Source organism: Cydia strobilella, chromosome Z, assembly GCF_947568885.1.
Source record: "Cydia strobilella chromosome Z, ilCydStro3.1, whole genome shotgun sequence".
In the NCBI taxonomy this organism is placed as follows: domain Eukaryota; kingdom Metazoa; phylum Arthropoda; class Insecta; order Lepidoptera; family Tortricidae; genus Cydia; species Cydia strobilella.
Genome location: NC_086068.1, coordinates 35,254,970 through 35,274,862, shown reverse-complemented (window position 1 = coordinate 35,274,862; position 19,893 = coordinate 35,254,970). Strand labels below are relative to the sequence as shown.

The following is a 19,893-nucleotide window of genomic DNA, read 5'->3' as shown; positions in this document are numbered from 1 at the left end:
AGGTTGAAAGTTTGTATGGAGATCATAATTTTTTTTAGTGCGGGACTTGAAACTTCGTATAAAGGCATATTATTAAAATACAAGAAAAGTGATTTCAGCGTTTTTAAAAAATTCATACCCTAAATGGGTTAAAAAAGGGTTGAAAGTTTGAATCCATTACAAATACTTTGAAACTTCCTAGAAAGGCATAATAGCCGATTACATAAAAAAGTAATATTGACGTTTTTGGAAATTCAACCCCTAAGGGGGTTAAAAAGGGTATGAAAGTTTGTCTTGGGGTTGAAATTTTAAAATATAAATGTTTTTTAATTATAATAAAAAATACAAGAAAACTCATTTCAGCGTTTTTAAAAATTCATCCCCCAAGGTGATGAAAAAGGGGTTGAAAGTTTGTATGGAGGTCAAATATTTTTGTGAGTGTGGGACTTGAATCTTTGTATAAAGGCATATTATTAGAATACAAGAAAAGTAATTTCAGCGTTTTTAAATATTCATCCCCTAAAAGGGTTAAAAAGGGGTTGAAAGTGAATCTATTACAAATGCTTTGAAACTTCTTAGAATGGCATTGTATAAGATTCCAAAAAAGTTATTTCAACGTTCTTAAAAATTCAACCCCTAAAAGGGTTAAAAAGGGGATGTAAGTTTATATGTGGTACAAATTTTCTTTTAACCTAGGAACTTGAAACTTGGTATAAAGGGCATTATATTAAAATAGACGAAAACTAATTACTTACACCGTTTTTGAAAAGTTGGTATTAATAGTTTCGGGAGCAAATATTTTTTTTTAATAGTGGACTTGTAAATCTTTTAAGAAGGTCGAGAGGGATTATATCGGGAACAATTTTTTTCAGTTAGGGTCTTGAAACTTCGTAGTTTGTAAAAGACAAATTTCATGCGATGTATAATTTTTAACAAATGATTAACCGTCCCTACTGATATCTTTTGCTGCATAATGTTATATATTATGCGCATGCAGAATACCTATATATAACCACCAACATACCCATCCACGCGTACGAAGTCGCGGGCAACAGCTAGTTTTTTATAATTTTAGGATAAACAGTTTAGAAGTTATTCAAGAAAATAGGCAAATAATGACCATCCCCCCCCTTCATCTCCGAAACTACTGGGCCTAAATTTAAAAAAAATACACAAAATAGTTCTTTACCTATAGATGACAGGAAAACTTATTAGAAATATGCAGTCAATTGTGAGTCGGACTTAAACTAGGACTAAGATAATTCACTCACGTTTCACATAAAAAAATGCACTGTTAAAAACTGTGTAATGTACGGAACCCTTGGAACGCGAGTTCGACTCGCACTTGGCCGGTTTTTTAATAATAGTTGCAGTTTAATGTAACAGAAATATACTGTTATTGAACTTGATGTAGGTACTTTTTTATTTTTGGATATTGGTTAATTATTTTTTAACATTATATAGAGGATATTCACAGTCACTTGGTATGTATTTTGGAATAATCCATTCAGTAATTTTCAATGTAGAGCAGTTCAAAGTCAACTGTGGATTGTGAAATTTTTTAACGTTTTCTTATAATTTGTTAGACCAAGTAGTAAAAATGTTACAGTATGTTATATATTTGATATCTACTCACAAAGCCCTTTCATTTGGTACCCCACATGGTATGTTTAAAAGAAAAAAGTAAAAAACTTTGTACTGCCGTCTTTATGACGTCACAGCAACTACCCCCACCACTTTCGCGCTTGTCATCTCATATATTTGTATTCAGGACATCACATTGAATGTACTGACACCAAATGTACTGAGACGACATGAGCGAAAAGTATACTAAAACCTGTTCGGCCACCCTACTAGTCCTACTACCTACTACTAGGTCGGAGCACATAGGACAATCGGTCACCACACATAAGCTCTCCCGTACACATTTACGAGTAGAATGGGAGCGCGACCGCTTATATCAGTTTCTGCATCAATTACGACGACTACTCGTGTAAAATAATAGTAGGTTATATGACTGCTACATGAAAGGCATTAAAATATGAGTGTGGGTTTAAGAAACGAAGTGAGTTTTTTAAAAGGACTACACGAGTGTTTTAATTCTTCATTATGTACAGTTACATACATTAGTTTATTATCTACACACATTATAAACTTTCTATGATATTGATTATTACAGCCGACATTGGACCATTGTTGCTCTCTGACGGAACTGCGGATATGAGGTGGCGTCTCCGAAATATCTTTTCTCAAAAATGGACGGCAAAGTCGACGTTGCCGGTTAAAAAGTAGGTCGCGAAGTGCGTAGTTTATGGTCAGTCAAAAAATTAAAAAGTTAAAAACATTGCAGTCTCGATTTCGGGACTGCAATGTTGCATACAAATTCCATTATTTGTCGAGTTCCAAACTTTTTAAAAGTTGAAGTGGCCATATCAAATGAAGGCATAGGTCCATTAAACAGCCAAACAGATGATCAGTACTTATTATTATAATGTTGGTACTGCGACTATTTAGCTGTCTCAAATAGGTTGGCGTATTTTCGGCAGAAAATTACACTTCGTTTTTCAATTAAAAAAAATAAAAAGGCGGCAAAGCAAATCTTATCAATTGTTTTTACTTTTTTCTGTGAAAATATATACGTAAGAACGTTGCTTCTGTAAAATATTTCTATTATATTTGTATTTGTTGCGCCATTTTTGAGAAAAGCACTATATATGACTCGGCTGGAAGGCTACTTGCTGGCTTCGGATTCAATTAAACGGACTCCCAAGGTCGTCCATTTAAAACGAATCCTCAGCCAGCAAGTAGCTACTTCCGAGCCTCGACAATAATGTACTATTATCGCTCATTTTACACATTATTTTTTTTTGCTATGATGTCCCTAGCCATTGGACAAAGCCGAAATGTACAGTCAGCTGCAGAGAAAAGGTACCCCCCCTGCATAGAAGTTTGTATGCAAAGGTGCTAAGCGAATAGTATTGCTGACTGATATGCATTAGGGTATTTAGAACCAGTATACAAAGTATCATAACAACCGGGGTAGGGGTTACAAAGAAATTAACAAATTAAGATTTTTTACTTTGGAGCAGCCTGTATGTGTTAGTAGCTCCTGAGGTAATAAATAGTATGAAACCTTCTTCGACCTTATTGATTATCTTTTTTATTAATGACTCTATTTTAACCAAATTGTTAAAAACACTGCTAATGATTAATACAGTATGTTTTTTTTGTTGTCGATAATTGGAAATAACTTTTATTTGAAAATTTTTTTATTTTATTTTTGTTCTAATTTAAAATATATTAACGTTAGATGATTCCTGAGATACTTCTCAGGAATGCTCTAACGTGGGAGACCCTACGTGGGATTTCAGGGTTTGTCCAATGGCTAAGGACATCCTGTAATATATTACTTATTAGTTTAAAAACGAATTAATTTTATACTTCAAACAAATTAAAAGATAAACTGTAGTCAAATGACGGTAAATGAAAACTTTTTTCACGCATGTGATGTGGTGAGCTTGGGGTGTTTGTAAACGCTTCGTAATGTGGTGTGTAGTGTAGTAAAGAATGCCGACGGTATGTTTGTTGCATTGCAGAACGCCGCCTGCGCAGGTGAGCGAGCGCGCGAACCGCGTGGGGCAGGCGCTGTGCGCGGCCGCGTGCCCCGAGGAGCCATTCTCGCTGGCGCTGGGCGGCGACAACAAGGAATGCTTCATCGAGATGCTCGACCTCACCGCCAACGAACAAGGTTCACATACACACACACACTACTACACCTCGACAACTATTTCCAGCAAAAACGAGGGATTGACCTAATTAAACATCGACATGACTGTTATCCATACGTAGGTATCTCAACTCTATAAAAAACACTAAAACATTGTTAAAGATTACAGCTACCGCAAAATACAAAACAACGTAACCTAAGATGTTCGTTAATATGTCAGCCATGTTTTATTATTTTAGGGTACGATATATACAAAAGTTTTCATTTTAATATACCGGTACTATAAGTATAGTGAGGTAAGGTTATGTTGATTTGTATTCTTAAAAACATGAACGCTGAAAACATTACACTCTTTTTTTTGGGCAGTCGTGTAAAAATTATAACGTTTCGCTAATTAACATTATAATTATCTTTTCTTCATATTTATGTTTGACTAGCTTTGCTTATAGATACAGACTTTGTAAAATATGTACTGGGACGGAGGAATAAGTAATACACGCAAGCTGGTTGTAAGACTGATTGTTTATTCCTCTACCCACATATATGAAAGTATATAGTTGGTCCATAGATATCTATAGATCCGCTGTCATCGTCAGTTAGTATCGGGATTCGGGACCGATGTCGCCGCAGTTAAAAATGTGTATTTCAACTACATTTACAATAATGTACGCATAAGGCCTACTCACACATAGACAGTCTACTTACACGTGCGATCTTGCGCTCTGGTTGGTACACACATGCGCTAGATTGATTGTAATTACACAGAAAAATGTCAACCGAATCTTCCGAGTGTGTTGGTACCTTCTTAAGTTAAAAGGTCATATCTCCATACGATATTCTTAACACATGTGGCATTTTGCTTTCGAAGGCATTTTGGCAGCCATTCAAACTAATCATTCGTCCATTCATTCACTCAATAGAGATGGGCATGGGCAAGACCAAAAAATGTTATATCGATAAATGACTAAGAAGGAATGAATGATATTGGCCTATTATTTTGCAACGTAGGTACGCTCCTGACGTAGTTTAAAAAAATCTATACTGTGTAGGTGTACCTTACGATATATTCAGACTTCCGTTTTTAGGGTTCTGTGCCAACAAGATTCTTTAATTTACTAAGCCACCGCACCAACCTTTAAAAGACCGTATGTTAAGTACCTAAACGAAATAGATAGGCAATCAAGTTGGCTGGTCGTAGACTTTTACAGATGGCGCCAGTACTATCACTTTAATAATTCTAATTACGCCCTATTTGGAGTAAAAGAGAAAGATGTCCGCTATTTGCGAACTTCGGTGTTCGCGGTACGCCCTCACGTCTTATTTTTTTGGTATTTTATGCCACTGGCAAGCTCATGATGAATTTGTATTGAATAACGTTTTAAAACAAGGTTTTTATTTAAAATCTTAGTTTCAATCAAACTAATTTTTGCCCAACTCTGGCGCCATCCAACCGAAAGCATGAAACTTTATGCGTGCTTTTACAGATACAACAGATATAGATGAAGAAAAAATAACAATTACTGATACGGCTCGATTCGTATACCTACTCAATACTCTTCATTACCTAACTATACAACTACATTGAAATATCGATACGATACGATTAAGAACATCGACTGAGTCGCAGCTCTAGCGCTTACTTCGCTGCTAATATTTTGACATATTACTTTGATATTGAGACTAATGTCATATTTCACATGTTCATGGTCCATTGCGTGTTAGCTTTGAAAACATCAATGAAGAAAGTACATACAACAAGCAATGGATGACTTTCGAATGTCCGGCAAAGGACAACGTATTTTCCATTTTTTGCCGTTTTTATTACACAAATACATTGCTATTAGTCTTACCTGTAATAAGTAACTCCATAATTATTTAAATTTACAGTGGTACTGCGATTATAGCACGTAATTACGGTGCAAACCGGCATTTTGCTTTTGTGTTTACACCGCAACGGGTGTCATCAAAATGACAATGCAGCCGTGCTTTCTGATCATTTTGATCAGAAAATAGAAACACGCGCCCAGCTGTCAAACCACTTCTTATATTCATATTTTAGTCCATGGGCCAGCCAAGATATCGGTATAATTTGGGGGTACCAAATTTCCTTTTCACAGCAGTTAGATAGATTTATTATGATGTTAAAAAACCATGATTGCCATCTCAAAATGGTAGCTAAATAAAATGGCCGCCAATCCAAGATGGCGGATATTGAGTTTTAAAAAATCAACCATAACTCGAGAAATATTTATGCGATTTCATTAATTTTTGTTTTAAATCATACCTCTATATGTGTGCTTGAAATGTTGTTCTATATATTGTATCAATAAAGTCAACCGTTAATTAGTAATTAAAGAAATATAAAAAAAAATGTGACTTTTTTTTAAATCAGATTTTTACAAAATATCTGTTACAATACAAAAAAGTTTTAAATGAGGAAAAATATTGTATTAAATTACCTTTAATTTGACGTATAACTTGTATGGGTCTGATCACTGAGAACGCATGGAAACATGAATTTGATTTTACTTCCGTTGAAATTCACCCTTGACTAAATAACTGCGTACAGAACAAAAAGCTTCACATAGAAGTAGTAGAGTACAAAAATTATGTTTTTAGTACATTTTAATAATTTTAGCCATAATTTAGTTAGAGTAATTGTAGTATGACAGTAATATTAATTTTGATGTTACAGGTAAAAACTAGTATTCGGTTTAAATAGTAATTTCTTCAGTGAAAATGTGTTCGGCTACAAATAAAATACAATATACAAATAATATATTTTAATAATTTACATGAATAGTAGCAGGGTTTCGTTTCTTTTCGTTCATAAACCCGGGAACGAAAAGGATTTCGGTTCCGTTTGTGGTTACCGGTTAAAGAACTGTTCTATTTAGATAACGTTGAGATGCGTTCGCCTTTCTTTTTTGTGGAACGAAATTAACCGGTTAAATAAATTGAAAATATCGAAGTAAGATTGAACGAGTAGGTTATTGCTATCTCTTTCACGTATGACAACGAGTTTAACCGAGAGTCTCCGAAAGGCTGTAGTAATCGGTAGTATATCGTTACCCGCGAACCGTAAAATTCCGTTCCCTCTTCTTACCGGTTAGAAGATAAAACGTAATGTTTTAGTTCATCATCATCATCATATCAGCCAGAGGATGTCCACTGTTGGACATAGGCCTCCCCCAAAGAGTGCCATAATGACCGGTCTTGCGCCACCCGCATCCAGCGGACTCCCGCGGCCTTTACCAGGTCATCAGTCCACCTTGTCGGTGCCTACCCACACTGCGCCTTCCGGTACGTGGTCGCCACTCGAGAACCTTTCCGCCCCAACGGATATCGGTTCAACGTGCAATGAGCCCCGCCCACTGCCACTTAAGTTTAGCGATTCGGAGGGCTACATCGGTTACTTTGGTTCTGCTGCGGATGGCCTTATTTCTGATGCGATCACGCAGAGAAACTCCCAGCATAGCCCTCTCCATTGCCTTTTGGGTGACTTTGAGTCTTCTTATGAGGCACACAGTAAGGGGCCACGTTTCAGTTCCATATGGCGTCACTGGCAACACACACTGGTATAGAAGATTTTCGTTTTGAGACACTGCGGAATATTGGACATATAGATGTGCCGTAGCGTAGCTTCCCAAACGCTGCCCATCCGATCGGATTCGTCGATTAACATCTTTCTCCAAGTTGGACCTACCAAACTGGACAGTCTGTCCTAGGTACTTATAGTCGTCTACATCTTCAAGTGTAAAGTCTCCAATAGTAACGGGAGCTGGTTCTACATGGGCATTTGACATGATCTTCGTCTTGTCCATGTTCATCCTCAGATTAACTCGCTCGGAAGCTTTACTAAGGTCATCGAGCATCATACTCAAATCCTCTATGGTCTCAGCCAAGACTACTATATCGTCCGCAAACCGAAGGTGAGTGATGTACTCGCCGTTTATGTTGATGCCAAGCCTTCCCCAGTCCAAAGTCTTGGAAACTTCCTCTAATGCAGCGGTAAACAGTTTAGGAGAAATACCATCCCCTTGCCTGACTCCCCGCTGCAACGGAATAGGCTTCGAGTTCCGGTCCTGGAGTCGGACTGACATAGTATAGTTCTCGTACAAACACTTCAGCACTTCGATAATCCACTTGGCACCTCTGGAGAGATTGTAGTACAGCCCAGGTTTCGATCGAATCGAAGGCTTTCTCGTAGTCCACAAACGCTAAGCAGAGAGGCAGGTTATACTCCTCAGTTTTCTGTATTACCTGCCGAAGCGTATGGATGTGGTCTACGGTACTAAAGCCTCTTCGGAAGCCGGCTTATTCAGGAGACTGAGAGTCATCTAGCCTGCGTGCGAGACGGTTTGTAATGACTCTTGAAAACAGCTTATAGACATGGCTCAGAAGTGAGTCAGAGTTTTAGTTCGCTTTCCATCAATTAACCGGTTTCTAATAAACGAATTAATATAACGGTTTTGGAACGACGTTAACAGGTATTTCAATACCGGTTCCGAGCCTCGAAAGAGTAATATTGGTTTTGATTTGATACAGGTAAAAACTGGTATGTATCTATTCGGTGTAAAAGAAATTTCGTCAGTGAAAATGTGTTCAGCTACAAATAAAGTGAACTAGATGTGTGAATATCAATAATATGTGGCGAGATAGGACCATTAAGTGAAGTGAACCCCCCAAAAGACGGACAATCTTGGGCAGTGTTATTTAACGCAGCATTAATAAGGAATTTTGAGCCTGTTACTAAACGACGTGATATACCTACCGGCTGAACTGTTACTGTGAAATAAGCCGATCTAGGGAACTATTAGTTCAAGTTCTTGAGCTTAGCACTGACGCACACAAGAAACTGCGTGAAATTGCTATTGAAAGAGGAGATAAAAAAATGCAGTAACATCTAAAGATTATGTAGCTGCAGAAGCAATTTATCATAAATCTTGTTAACTCGCATACACCACAACTATCAGGCAACGACCAGATAAAATAATAAAATATTGACGAGTACAGTACAGCAGAGAGGTTGTAATTTAACAAGCTTTACGACTTTACAAGAAGATGTATTCATAAATAAACCCAAGAGCAAAATCTCAAAGTTCTCTATTTACTTGCGAAACTTATTTCTTACTTATAAGATGTCGTCAGCGTAACTATCAGATTCTACAAAGAAAAAAAAAACAATATAACATAAGTAATGAGTTTTCATCAGGTATATCACGTCGTTGAATAATAAATAATAGGCTCAAAATTCCTTATTAATGCAGCATTAAAATTAAATAATACTGCCCAAGATTGTCCATCGTTTGGAGGGTGTACTTTACTTAATGGTCCTATCTCGCAACATATTATACAAATATCTAGTTTACATTGTATATTTGCATCATCTTGATTTGTAGCCGCTCACATTTTCACCAAAGAAATTACTATTTAAACCGAATACTAGTTTTTACCTGTTATATATCAAAATTAATATTACTGTTATACTATAATTATTCTAAATTATTTTTAAAATTATTAAAATATACTAAAACTCATAAAATCATAATTTTTGTACTGTACAACTTCTATTTGAAGATTTTTTTTTTATTTAAAATTAGTATTTATTTAATTTTTTTTTATTTGGGTTCGGGGAACATTACCTCGTTTTCTTCTGTACGAAGTTATTTAGTCAACGGTGAATTTCAACTGAAGTAAAATAAATTTATATTTCCATGTGTTTTCAGTGAACCGACCCATACAAACTATACGTCAAATTAAAGATAATTTAATACACTATTTTGTATTATTTAAAACTTTTTTGTAATGTTAAAGATATTTTGTAAAAACCAGATTTAAAAAAAAAGTATCAAAAAAATCGAAAAAAAAAATCAATATTTCTTTAATTACTAATTAACGGTTGACTTTATCGATCAAATATGTGAACAAAATTTCAAGCTCACATATGGAGCTTTTGTTTAAAAAAAAATAGTAATGAATTCGGACGAATACTTCTTGAGTTATGGTTGATTTTTTTAAACTCAATATCCGCCATCTTGGATTGGCGGCCATTTTGGTTAGCTACCATTTTGAGATGGCAATCATGGTTTTTTAACATCACAATAAGCCTATCTAACTGCTGTGAAAAGGAAATTTGGTACCCCCAAATTATACTATTTTCCAAAATTTGGCTAGCTGGCCCATGGACTATTTCTATGAGTTGGTCAAACCAAATTGACAGTAAATAAGAACAAAAAAACTATACTCATCCTTTTCTTGTTTCTTTTCACTAGTGTAAGACAAAGATAGTATGATTATCTGTCGATGTTTGAAATAAGACAGTTCTTTGACAAACTATATAACCCTGAAATCCCACGTAGGGTAACTTCTCAGGAATGCTCTAAAGTTAATATTTTTGAAATTAGAACAAAAGATAAAAAAATAAATTTTCTAACAAAAATTAATCCCAATGATTGATGACAACAAAAAGAAACATACTTGGCAGTGTTTTTGACAATTTGTTCGAAAATGTGCGACAATTATGACATTTGTCAAAAGTCAGAATCTTATTAACGACATAAAACAAAGATAATCAATAAGGTCGAAGAAGGTTTCATACTATTTATTATCTCAGGAGCTATGAACACATACAGGCTGCTCCAAAGTAAAAAAGCCCTGATTTGTTAATTTCTTCGTAACCGCTACACCGGTTGTTATGATACTTTGTATGCTGATTCTAAGTAACCTAAAACCCAATGCATATGTACTTCTAGGCTGTGTCCAATGGCTAAGGACACCCTCCCCACATCCTGACATCCCCCTTTTTATAAAAAAAAAACAAAAAAAAAAACATTCTAAATCCATTACTGGATTTCTTAGACGATTTGATTACATGCAATTTTTATAACAATATTATACATGCTGATTATTTTACAATTCACTAACCTTATAATAACTAGGTTTTATAATATTTTATTTAAATTCTATTTTGTTTAGTTACAATATTAAAATAGTTGATTTAAGTAATTATTTATTTTAAATGTACACTTTTACAGTTGGTATATTGTTATCAAATTTCTATTAGTTTTTAACATACATTACTATTATTCAGTTAGTAGGTAAGTCCATCTCTTGTTTGTTTGTATGTAGGTACCAATTGGATATACGAGAGAAGTCCTCCTGTAGCTGTAGCTGTTGAGACTCAGATGAGTTGTTGATTAAGTACCTATACTTTACTTATCTTCAAGTCGTCTGCGAAAAATGAGAATGTCGAATGATGAATTTCTTTGAAAAATTAAAAATAATGTAGGACCTAAGTGCGACCCCTGTGGTACACCCGATGAAGCCTTCAAACTTTCAGATTCATGTCCACATATTACTACTTTCTGAGATCGGGATTTACATCTTACGATAAGATGAGAACCAATCCAGCAATTTACCATGTACACCAAAATTATGCAGCTTGTTTATAAGTATACCATGGTTTACTCGTTCGAAAATCAATTTGTAAGCCCTTGTCTATGTTTTCGGCTAGAGTGGAGATGTTAGGCCAGTAAATCGTTTCTCTAGCGCTTAACTTGCACTTCTCAACGCCCAAGTGATTCAAATGAATTTTCTTTAACTTTTCAGCCCGCATACAAGTAGGCACGTAGGTCCCTGCTACGTATATTTAAATCGACATCATTTTTATTAATGTTTCATGTTGTCCATAATGTCAATGCCTCGTTTTTACTAGAAAAAATTCTAGGTATCTCACTTTTATAGTTCTATCACACGTGTCAATTAGCAATGCGACAACACCTAACTTTTAGGGTTCCGTACCTACCTCAATAGTAAACACGTAACCCTTATAGGATAACTCGTATCTGTCGTCTGTTTGTGTGCCAATGTGCTCCGAAACCACTGAACCGATTAAGTTGCAATCTGGTACACATGTGTAATTAGGTGACCTAAACACGGACGAGCAACTCAAAATTAATTTTGAATATAAGGACCACTTGGTGGATAAATAAATACAAAAAATTACAGCTCTCTAGCATTGTCCAAGACGAAGCTACGAGGGTTCGAAAATACGGCGAAACATCCCGAGAAAAGATATGCACTGCCTTTTGCCATTTGTCTCGTCTTGGCGGGGGCACGGCCGTGCCCCCAGATTAGAAAAGAAAATCTGTTCTTTCCGTTAAAGCGCCAAAATATCTCGTCAGAAGTTAACCATCATTTAAGGCGCTATAGTCGCTATTTTTGGCCGTAAACTCTTACTTTCTAGAGTATACATCTTCTTAACGGTTCAATAAAAAAATTATGAATAAAATATATATGAATCTACAGTCTATGTACAACATTCCTTACGTTAGACTTTTTCCCTGTGACTTGTGGTTTCTCCATAAAAGGAACATTACGACAAGCCGTTTTGCGACTAACTTTGCTAATAACTGCTAAACGGTTTATTCGATTAAAGTTATTTTTAAACTAAAATAAATGTTTTAATAGGCACTACAAATGCAACGTTTCATAATGTTTAAAAATAGTATATTTTTTAAGAAATCGATTATTATTCAACATTTCGTGCGTATATGTAGCTCGAACAAAGCGTGGCCGGCATAGCGGAAGCCGCTCGACCCTAGACACTAGAGGTCAAAACAAAATTTTTGACCCGCAGTTCCTAAAAAAAATCCCGGGGGGGGGAGTGGTAAAACATTTTTTTTTATGGAAAATTTTGTAGTATGCGTGTGCCAAACGGCTAACGTGTACATCGATTTGCGGTTTTTTAATTCGAACGGGTTACACTAGCCGTCGTGTGCTAGCTTTGAGACGAGGAGGCTGTGTCGCTCGTCGCTCCGTGCCTTTCTTGTACTCTGTATGCTTGTGCTGAGCCCAAGTGCAATAAAATTGGAGTTATTGAGGCCAAAAAATAAATAACTGCAGAAAGTTCATTTGGTTCTGACGCGCTTTAGCGCGCTTAACGGTGTTTCGCAGCCTATTATTACGAAAATAATGACAATATTTCCACTTATGTTTGAGAAAGCTTCATCTGAAATATAAAAATAAAAGCTTTCTAACATGTGCGGACATATTGCCATTTTTACGTTTTTAATAAAGTTCGATTCCTAACAAAACAATAATTAATTGATTTTATAAGCTAATCATAAATGAAAGTAGGCATAATCCAAATATCAACTATTTATAAAAGCCGTTTAGTAAAAAGACCAAAACGGCCTGTCGTATTTTTTTTGGCAAAACTATAAATTAAGGCGAAAGGAAACAATCAAAAGTCCTACTTACCACCGCAACCTTGCATTTCGTGAAGGTGGTAAATTATTATAATGATAAATAATACCTCTTTAATTCGAAACTATATACTTACTTACTGTTACGGTCTAGTCTAGAGCGTATTTCTTCTAAATGGGTAAACAAAAAAATAATGAAAAAAATATATATGAATATTTGTTTATTGTTCAACAATTAATACCTTTTATTTTTTTCTTGAAAATTATAGTTTCACCGTAATAAAAATAATACAACGGGCCATTTTGCGGCTAACTTTGGTTATTTCTACTTAACGGCCAAATCAATTAATATTATTTTTAAACTAACAATAATGTTTTAACAGCTGACGGTCTTTCCACCGCAATACAACCGGGCAATGATTTGTTTTATTAACAATATCATCTAAATTCTAAACTACCATCTGACAAAGTATTAATAAAATGGGATGCGATGATTGAAAAAAAAATTTTTTACATGTTCATAATGACCAGCTGACGGTATAATAAAATGGGATGCGATGACTGAAAAGATTTTTTTTCCATGTTCATATGACCAGCTGACGGTCCACCGAAATACAACCGGCTGACCATTTTTTTTATTCACATTAGCATCTAAACTATCATCTGACAAAGTATCAAGCGGGAGGCGATGACAATATTTTTTTGCTTGTTTCACTGGTTGCCATTCCTCAACCCACCAACGGAGCGGCAGCTGACGTCCACGAGGTTCATCATACATAGCCGTTAACCACTATATCGGAGTAATTGTGTCCAAAAAATAAAAAACTGCAGAGCGCTGATTTGGTTGTGGCTCGCTTGTAATATAATGATGATATTCCCACGTGATGTTTGAGAAAACTTTGAACTTCGAAAAATAATACTAGTTTTAGTTTAACACTAATAGGTAAGTAACAATTCCCAAAATTATATATGTAAGTAGGTAGACTAGGTATAGTAGGTACCTAATTTTATAAGTTTACTATTAATGGCATTATTTATATTTATTTATTACGGATAAAAAAAGACTATAAAATAAACACACTGTACGCCTCAATTTAGTACATACCAAGCTCTAGCTATAAATCTTAATCTGTCGAATTGACGTATGTATTTATTTGTAAGAAACAGATAAAACACAAATTAACTAATTGAGGCTAGTAAAGTATAATGCATAAGGGAATATATTATTATTATAATTTACGACCTCCACTAAACGCATGATCTACTCATACTCAAACGACAAAATATCTGCAAAAGATACACAAATACGAGTATAGCGCCAACCGCGCGCCTCTGGGCTGGTGCTGTAGCTTATTCTTTGAACCTCGTTGTGGTAAATTCACGTACGATCGCAGTGAGCGGAGTGCGGGTACAGAGACGCTGAGACGCTCAAGGACACATAAGCGACTATCGTCTTAATGATGAAAACGAACAGTGACAAGTAAGAGTCAATTGATATTCTTTTATAAGCTAATCAAAGTAGGCATAATCCAAATATAAACTATTTATAAATAATGACCCTTACAATTGATTAAGCCGTTTAGAAAAAAGACCAAAACGGCCTGTCGTATTTTTTTTGGCGAAACTCTAAATTAAGGCGAAAAGAAAAAATCAAACGTACTACCAACGATAATACGAGTACCTATGCTATAATGCAATAGTTCGTATTTTACAAATGTTTTCTTGTTCAGATACGAATAGACCTTGCATTTCATGGAGGTGTTACAGTATTATAATGGTAAATAATACCTCTTTAATTCAGAAACCATATACTTACTTACTGTTACTGTCTAGAACGTATTTATTCTGAATGGGTAAACATAAAAATTACGAAAAAAATATAAATGAATATGAATCTTCATTATTGTTCAACAATTATAACATTTGACTTTTTTCCTGAAATTTATAGTTTCACCGTAATAAAAATATACAGCGGGCCATTTTGCGGCTAACTGGTTATTTATACTTAACGGCTAAATCAGTTAAAATTATTTTTAAACTAACAATAATGTTTTAACAGCTGACGGTCTTTGCACCGCGATACAACCGGCCGACGATTTGTTTTATTAACAATATCATCTAAATTCTAAACTACCATCTGATCTGACAAAGTATATGAAATGGGATGCGATGACTGAAAAGATATATTTTTACATGTTCATGTGACCAGCTGACGGTCCACCGAGATACAACCGGCTGACCATTTTTTTATTCACATTAGCATCTAAACTATCATCTGACAAAGTATCAAGCGAGAGGCGATGACAATTTTTTTTGCGTGTTTCGCTGGCTGCTATTCCTCAACCCACCAACGGAACGGCAGCTGACGTCCACGGGGGTTCATCATACATAGCCGTTAACCACTATATCGGAGTTATTGTGGCCAAAAAATAAATAACTGCAGAGCGCTGATTTGGTTGTGGCTCGCTTGTAATATAATGATGATATTCCCACGTGATGTTTGAGAAAACTTCGAACTTCGAAAAATAATACTAGTTTTAGTTTAACACAAGTAACAATTCCCAAAATTATATATGTAAGTAGGTAGACTAGGTATAGTAGGTACCTAATTTTATAAGTTTACTATTAATGGCATTATTTATATTAATTTTTACGGATAAAAAATGACTATAAAATAAACACACTGTACGCCTCAATTTAGTACATACCAAGCTCTAGCTATAAATCTTAATCTGTCGAATTGACTTAGGTATTTATTTGTAAGAAACAGATAAAACACAAATTAACTAATTGAGGCTTGTAAAGTATAATGCATAAGGAAATATATTTTTATTATAATTTACGACCTCCACTAAACGCATGATCTACACATACTCAAACGACAAAATACCTGCAAAAGATACACAAATACGAGTAGGTATAGCGCCAACCGCGCGCCTCTGGGCTGTAGCTTATTCTTTGAACCTCGTGGTGGTGCACCGACACGAAATTCACGTACGATCGCAGTGAGCGAGGTGCGGGTACAGACAGAGACGCTGAGACGTCAAGGACAAATCAGCTACTATCGTCTTAAAGCTTGCTTGCTTACGAGCATTAAACAATGTCGGAGCGAAATCACTTTGCACCAAAAGCCTTGGAAAATTCGATTAGGCTAAAGAAACTTCTGAAAATGTTAATACATCAAGTATCGATTAGTTTTTGTTTTTTAAATGTTACGGAGACGTTAAATAAATGGAAAGTCAACCAGAAAGCAGGAAAACACGAGATTGAAATGAGAAAAAATAGAAACTAGGAACATACAGCGTTCTTACATAAAAACCGAATCCTATATATCTTTTCTTATGTTACAAAAAAGGTAGAAATGCACAAAAAAAGTGAAGTCAAGTTAGATTAAGAGCTAGCAAGAGCTTCAAAATAGTGGTGCTAAATGAAATTTGTATGCAAAATGTAGGGTATAAAAACGTTTGATCATTTTTAGGGTTACGTACCCAAAGGGTAAAAACAGGACCCTATTACTAAGACTCCGCTGTCTGTCTGTCCGTGTGTCACCAGGCTATATCTCATGAACCGTGATAGCTAGACAGTTGAAATTTTCATAGATGATGTATTTCTGTTGCCGCTATAACAACAAATACTAAAAACAGAATAAAATAAATATTTAAGTGGGGCTCCCATACAACAAACGTGATTTTTTTGCCGTTTTTAGGGTTCCGTACCTTAAGGCGGTTCCCTGAGCCAGAAGGCAAAAATCTCCTTATATGATCATGTTTTTCTAAGAGGCGTTGATATTAGTAGACGTGGAAAAAATATATGTAGTTCTTGACTATATTATCTTTAATAACATAGCTCCTGTTAACGCCTCGTCTTTGTTCGGGCATCTTCGGGAGCCGTCGCCGACGCAATGCATGGTGCGGGGCGCGGGGCAGCGGGGCCGCCAACGGCATTCTCTCAGCAATCTTGCGACGGACGGTCGAGCCCGTCCGCTTACCGTGATATTATACCACCTCTGTATCACCAAGTTATTATACGTTTTTTTAACTCACCTCATCCACGACCCCAAGATCTTCTCGTCCACCCCTACATGCGTGGACAGCTCCGATACACGAATTATGACACTTCGCTCGATACAATTAATTCCCAAAGTAACCTCTAACTCGGACTTTTAATCAAACTTTATTCGGTTATTTAATGTGATACTATAAACAAAAAAATAAGAAAAAACAATCTTAACTTATTTAGTAATTCCATAGCTTTCGAATTTCGATATTGTAAGGTAACGTTTTTAAAATAAATAAAAATCGACAAAATTCGATCAAAATTGACACTTGGCGCGCATGTTATTTCCCGTTCTTTCTTGCGAAATGTGACAGTGACAGCGGCAAACCGATGGAACGGCCTTAAAAGGAAAAACTGAACCCTTATAAGATCGTGCGTCTGTCTGTCTGTCCGTCCGTCACAGTCTATTTTCGCCGAAACTACTGGACCTATTAAGTTGAAATTTGGTACGCATATGTAACTTTGAGACCCAAAGACAGACATGTTACGTAAACAAATGAATTTTAAACATCGGGACCACGTTTGGGGGGTAAATGAGAAAATTAAAAAATTAAGTTTTTTAAAATATATCATGTTACATATCAAATGAAAGAGCTCGTTGTGAGAATCTTTTGGAATTTTAAAATAAATTTTTTAGAAGTTATTTAAGAAAATAGCCAAAAAATAACCATTGAAACTAAAATTTCTCTAATATTTGTCTAAAATTTTGAAAATTACACAAAATAGTTCTTTACCTATAGATCACAGGAAAACCTATTAGCAAAGAGGATATAATAGGATAGAGCGGTACTGTCATAGTACATTTTGTAGCCACAGTAAATTCACTGCCATCTATCGACACACGATTAAAACTAAAAATAAACATCAAAATAATTATTTACGATACAAGTGCGGAAAAGAGGAAATTCGAAACGAGTGGCGATAAATAAAACACGACTGCAGGGAGTGTTTTAAATCGACACGAGTTGCGAATTACCTATTCGCACGTGTATTCGTGTGTGTGTGTGTGTGTGTGTGTGTGTGTGCGCGTGCGTGCGTGCGTGTGTGTGTGTGTGTGTAAAATTTAATAACTTTTATTTCCTCGAACTCTAAGTATTCTGATAAAGGTCAAGTACAGAATATGTGTAATACAAATTTACCATTTTTAGCAGTCCAAACTTTACGAAATTTACAAATAAGAGCGACAAAATACTGCTTTACGCGCGTTTACCTAAACGTCCTTCAGAAAAAAAAATCATTACTAATTTAGTGAGTCTGTTTTCAAAAACATTCTGATAAAAGGCAAGATAAGAAGACGTGCTAATAGAAACCAGTACTTGTTATTTCAATTAGGTAACAAAAGGTGTACAATTTCATCGACTAAATCTATCAATTTTACATTTTTGCGACTAAAATCGACACCGGCCTCTTCGTGTGTCGATAGATGACAGTGAATTTACTGTGGCTACAAAATTTACTATGACTGCACCGCTCTATCCTATTATATCCTCTTTGCTAATAGGTTTTCGGTCGGTCGTGTTTTAATTTATCGCCACTTGTTTCGAATTTCCTCTTTTCCGCACTTGTAACGTAAATAACTATTATACATATATGGATAAATTATATTTTTTATTTCCCTTAATTATTTTTATATTATTTTGACCCATGTTCTTTCACTGATATGCGTTAAAATTATTAAATAACAAACGAAACCGTCAACGCCGTCTATTCAAGAGTAGGCCAAAGGTAGTGGCGCGTTTTTTCCTTAGACTGTATCCATCTATTATCTTTGCTATTAGAAATGTGCAGTCAAGCGTGAGTCGGACTTAATTACTTAGGTTTTGATCCGACCGCTACGATTTTTTTTTGATATTTCACTCACGTTTCACATAAAAATACATTATTAAAAATTGTGTAATGTACGGAACCCTTGGAAGGCGAGTCCGACTCGCACTTGGCCAGTTTGTTGCGTAATGGTACGGAACCCTTAGTGCGCGAGTCCGACTCGCACTTGGCCGGTTTAATTAACGTATTTGAGCGTATTAAGTGTTAGACGATGGATTCTATAGAAATACAAACTTCAAACAATAACACAGAATAAAACATTTGACTTGTATGAGTTGCTAATACCTACATTCCAAAAGAGTGCCAGAATAAGAAACCTAAGTATCCCCATTATTTATTGGTTCAGCAAGCTACTTGTGATTATATCAAGCGTCGCCGTTAATTGATTCGCATAAGGGACATTAACCATAGAAATATAATATTCAAGAAACATTTGTAAAAAAACCGGCCAAGTGCGAGTCGGACTCGCGCACCGAGGGTTCCGTACATTACACAATTTAAACAATGTATTTATTTTTATGTGAAACGTGAGTGAAAGGTAAATTGCGGTTTACGATTTATGACGTATTAAAAAAACTACTTACTAGATCTCGTTCAAACCAATTTTCGGTGGAAGTTTGCATGGTAATGTTCATCATATATTTTTTTTAGTTTTATCATTCTCTTATTTTAGAAGTTAGAGGGACACATTTTACCACTTTGGAAGTGTCTCTCGCGCAACCTATTCAGTTTAGAAAAAAATGATATTAGAAACCTCAATATCATTTTTGAAGACCTATCCATAGATACATACACGTATGGGTTTGATGAAAAAAAATTTTTTTTCAGATTCAGTTCTAAGTATGGGGAAATTTATTGTTTTTTTTTATATTTTTGAGTGAAAATCTTAATGCGGTTCACCAACCAAACCGGTACTAAGTTTCAACGGTATAGTTCTTATAGTTTCGGAAAAAAAGTGGCTGTGACATACGGACGGACACAGACAGACAGCCATTTGGCTACGGAACCCTAAAAATTACCTAAACCTAAGAAGTCAAAGCCCACAGTTACTATTTTGGTAGCATTCATCGTGTTGTCACTGCACTATAACAGTGACGA

At 35.4% G+C, this 19,893-nt stretch overlaps 2 protein-coding genes across 2 annotated transcripts in view; one reads left to right on the top strand and one right to left on the bottom strand.

The window, feature by feature from the left end:
• Window positions 1-19,893, bottom strand: part of LOC134754353 (aspartate aminotransferase, cytoplasmic) — a 124,516-nt gene that overhangs the window by 70,261 nt on the left and 34,362 nt on the right. The gene's annotated exons all lie outside the window — the stretch shown is intronic.
• The window catches only part of LOC134754328 (periodic tryptophan protein 1 homolog), a 38,054-nt gene that overhangs the window by 16,812 nt on the left and 1,349 nt on the right, over window positions 1-19,893 (top strand). Inside the window, exon 12 of the mRNA XM_063690594.1 lies at window positions 3,576-3,727. Coding sequence (XP_063546664.1) covers window positions 3,576-3,727 — 152 coding nt within the window. The remainder of the gene's footprint in view (window positions 1-3,575; window positions 3,728-19,893) is intronic.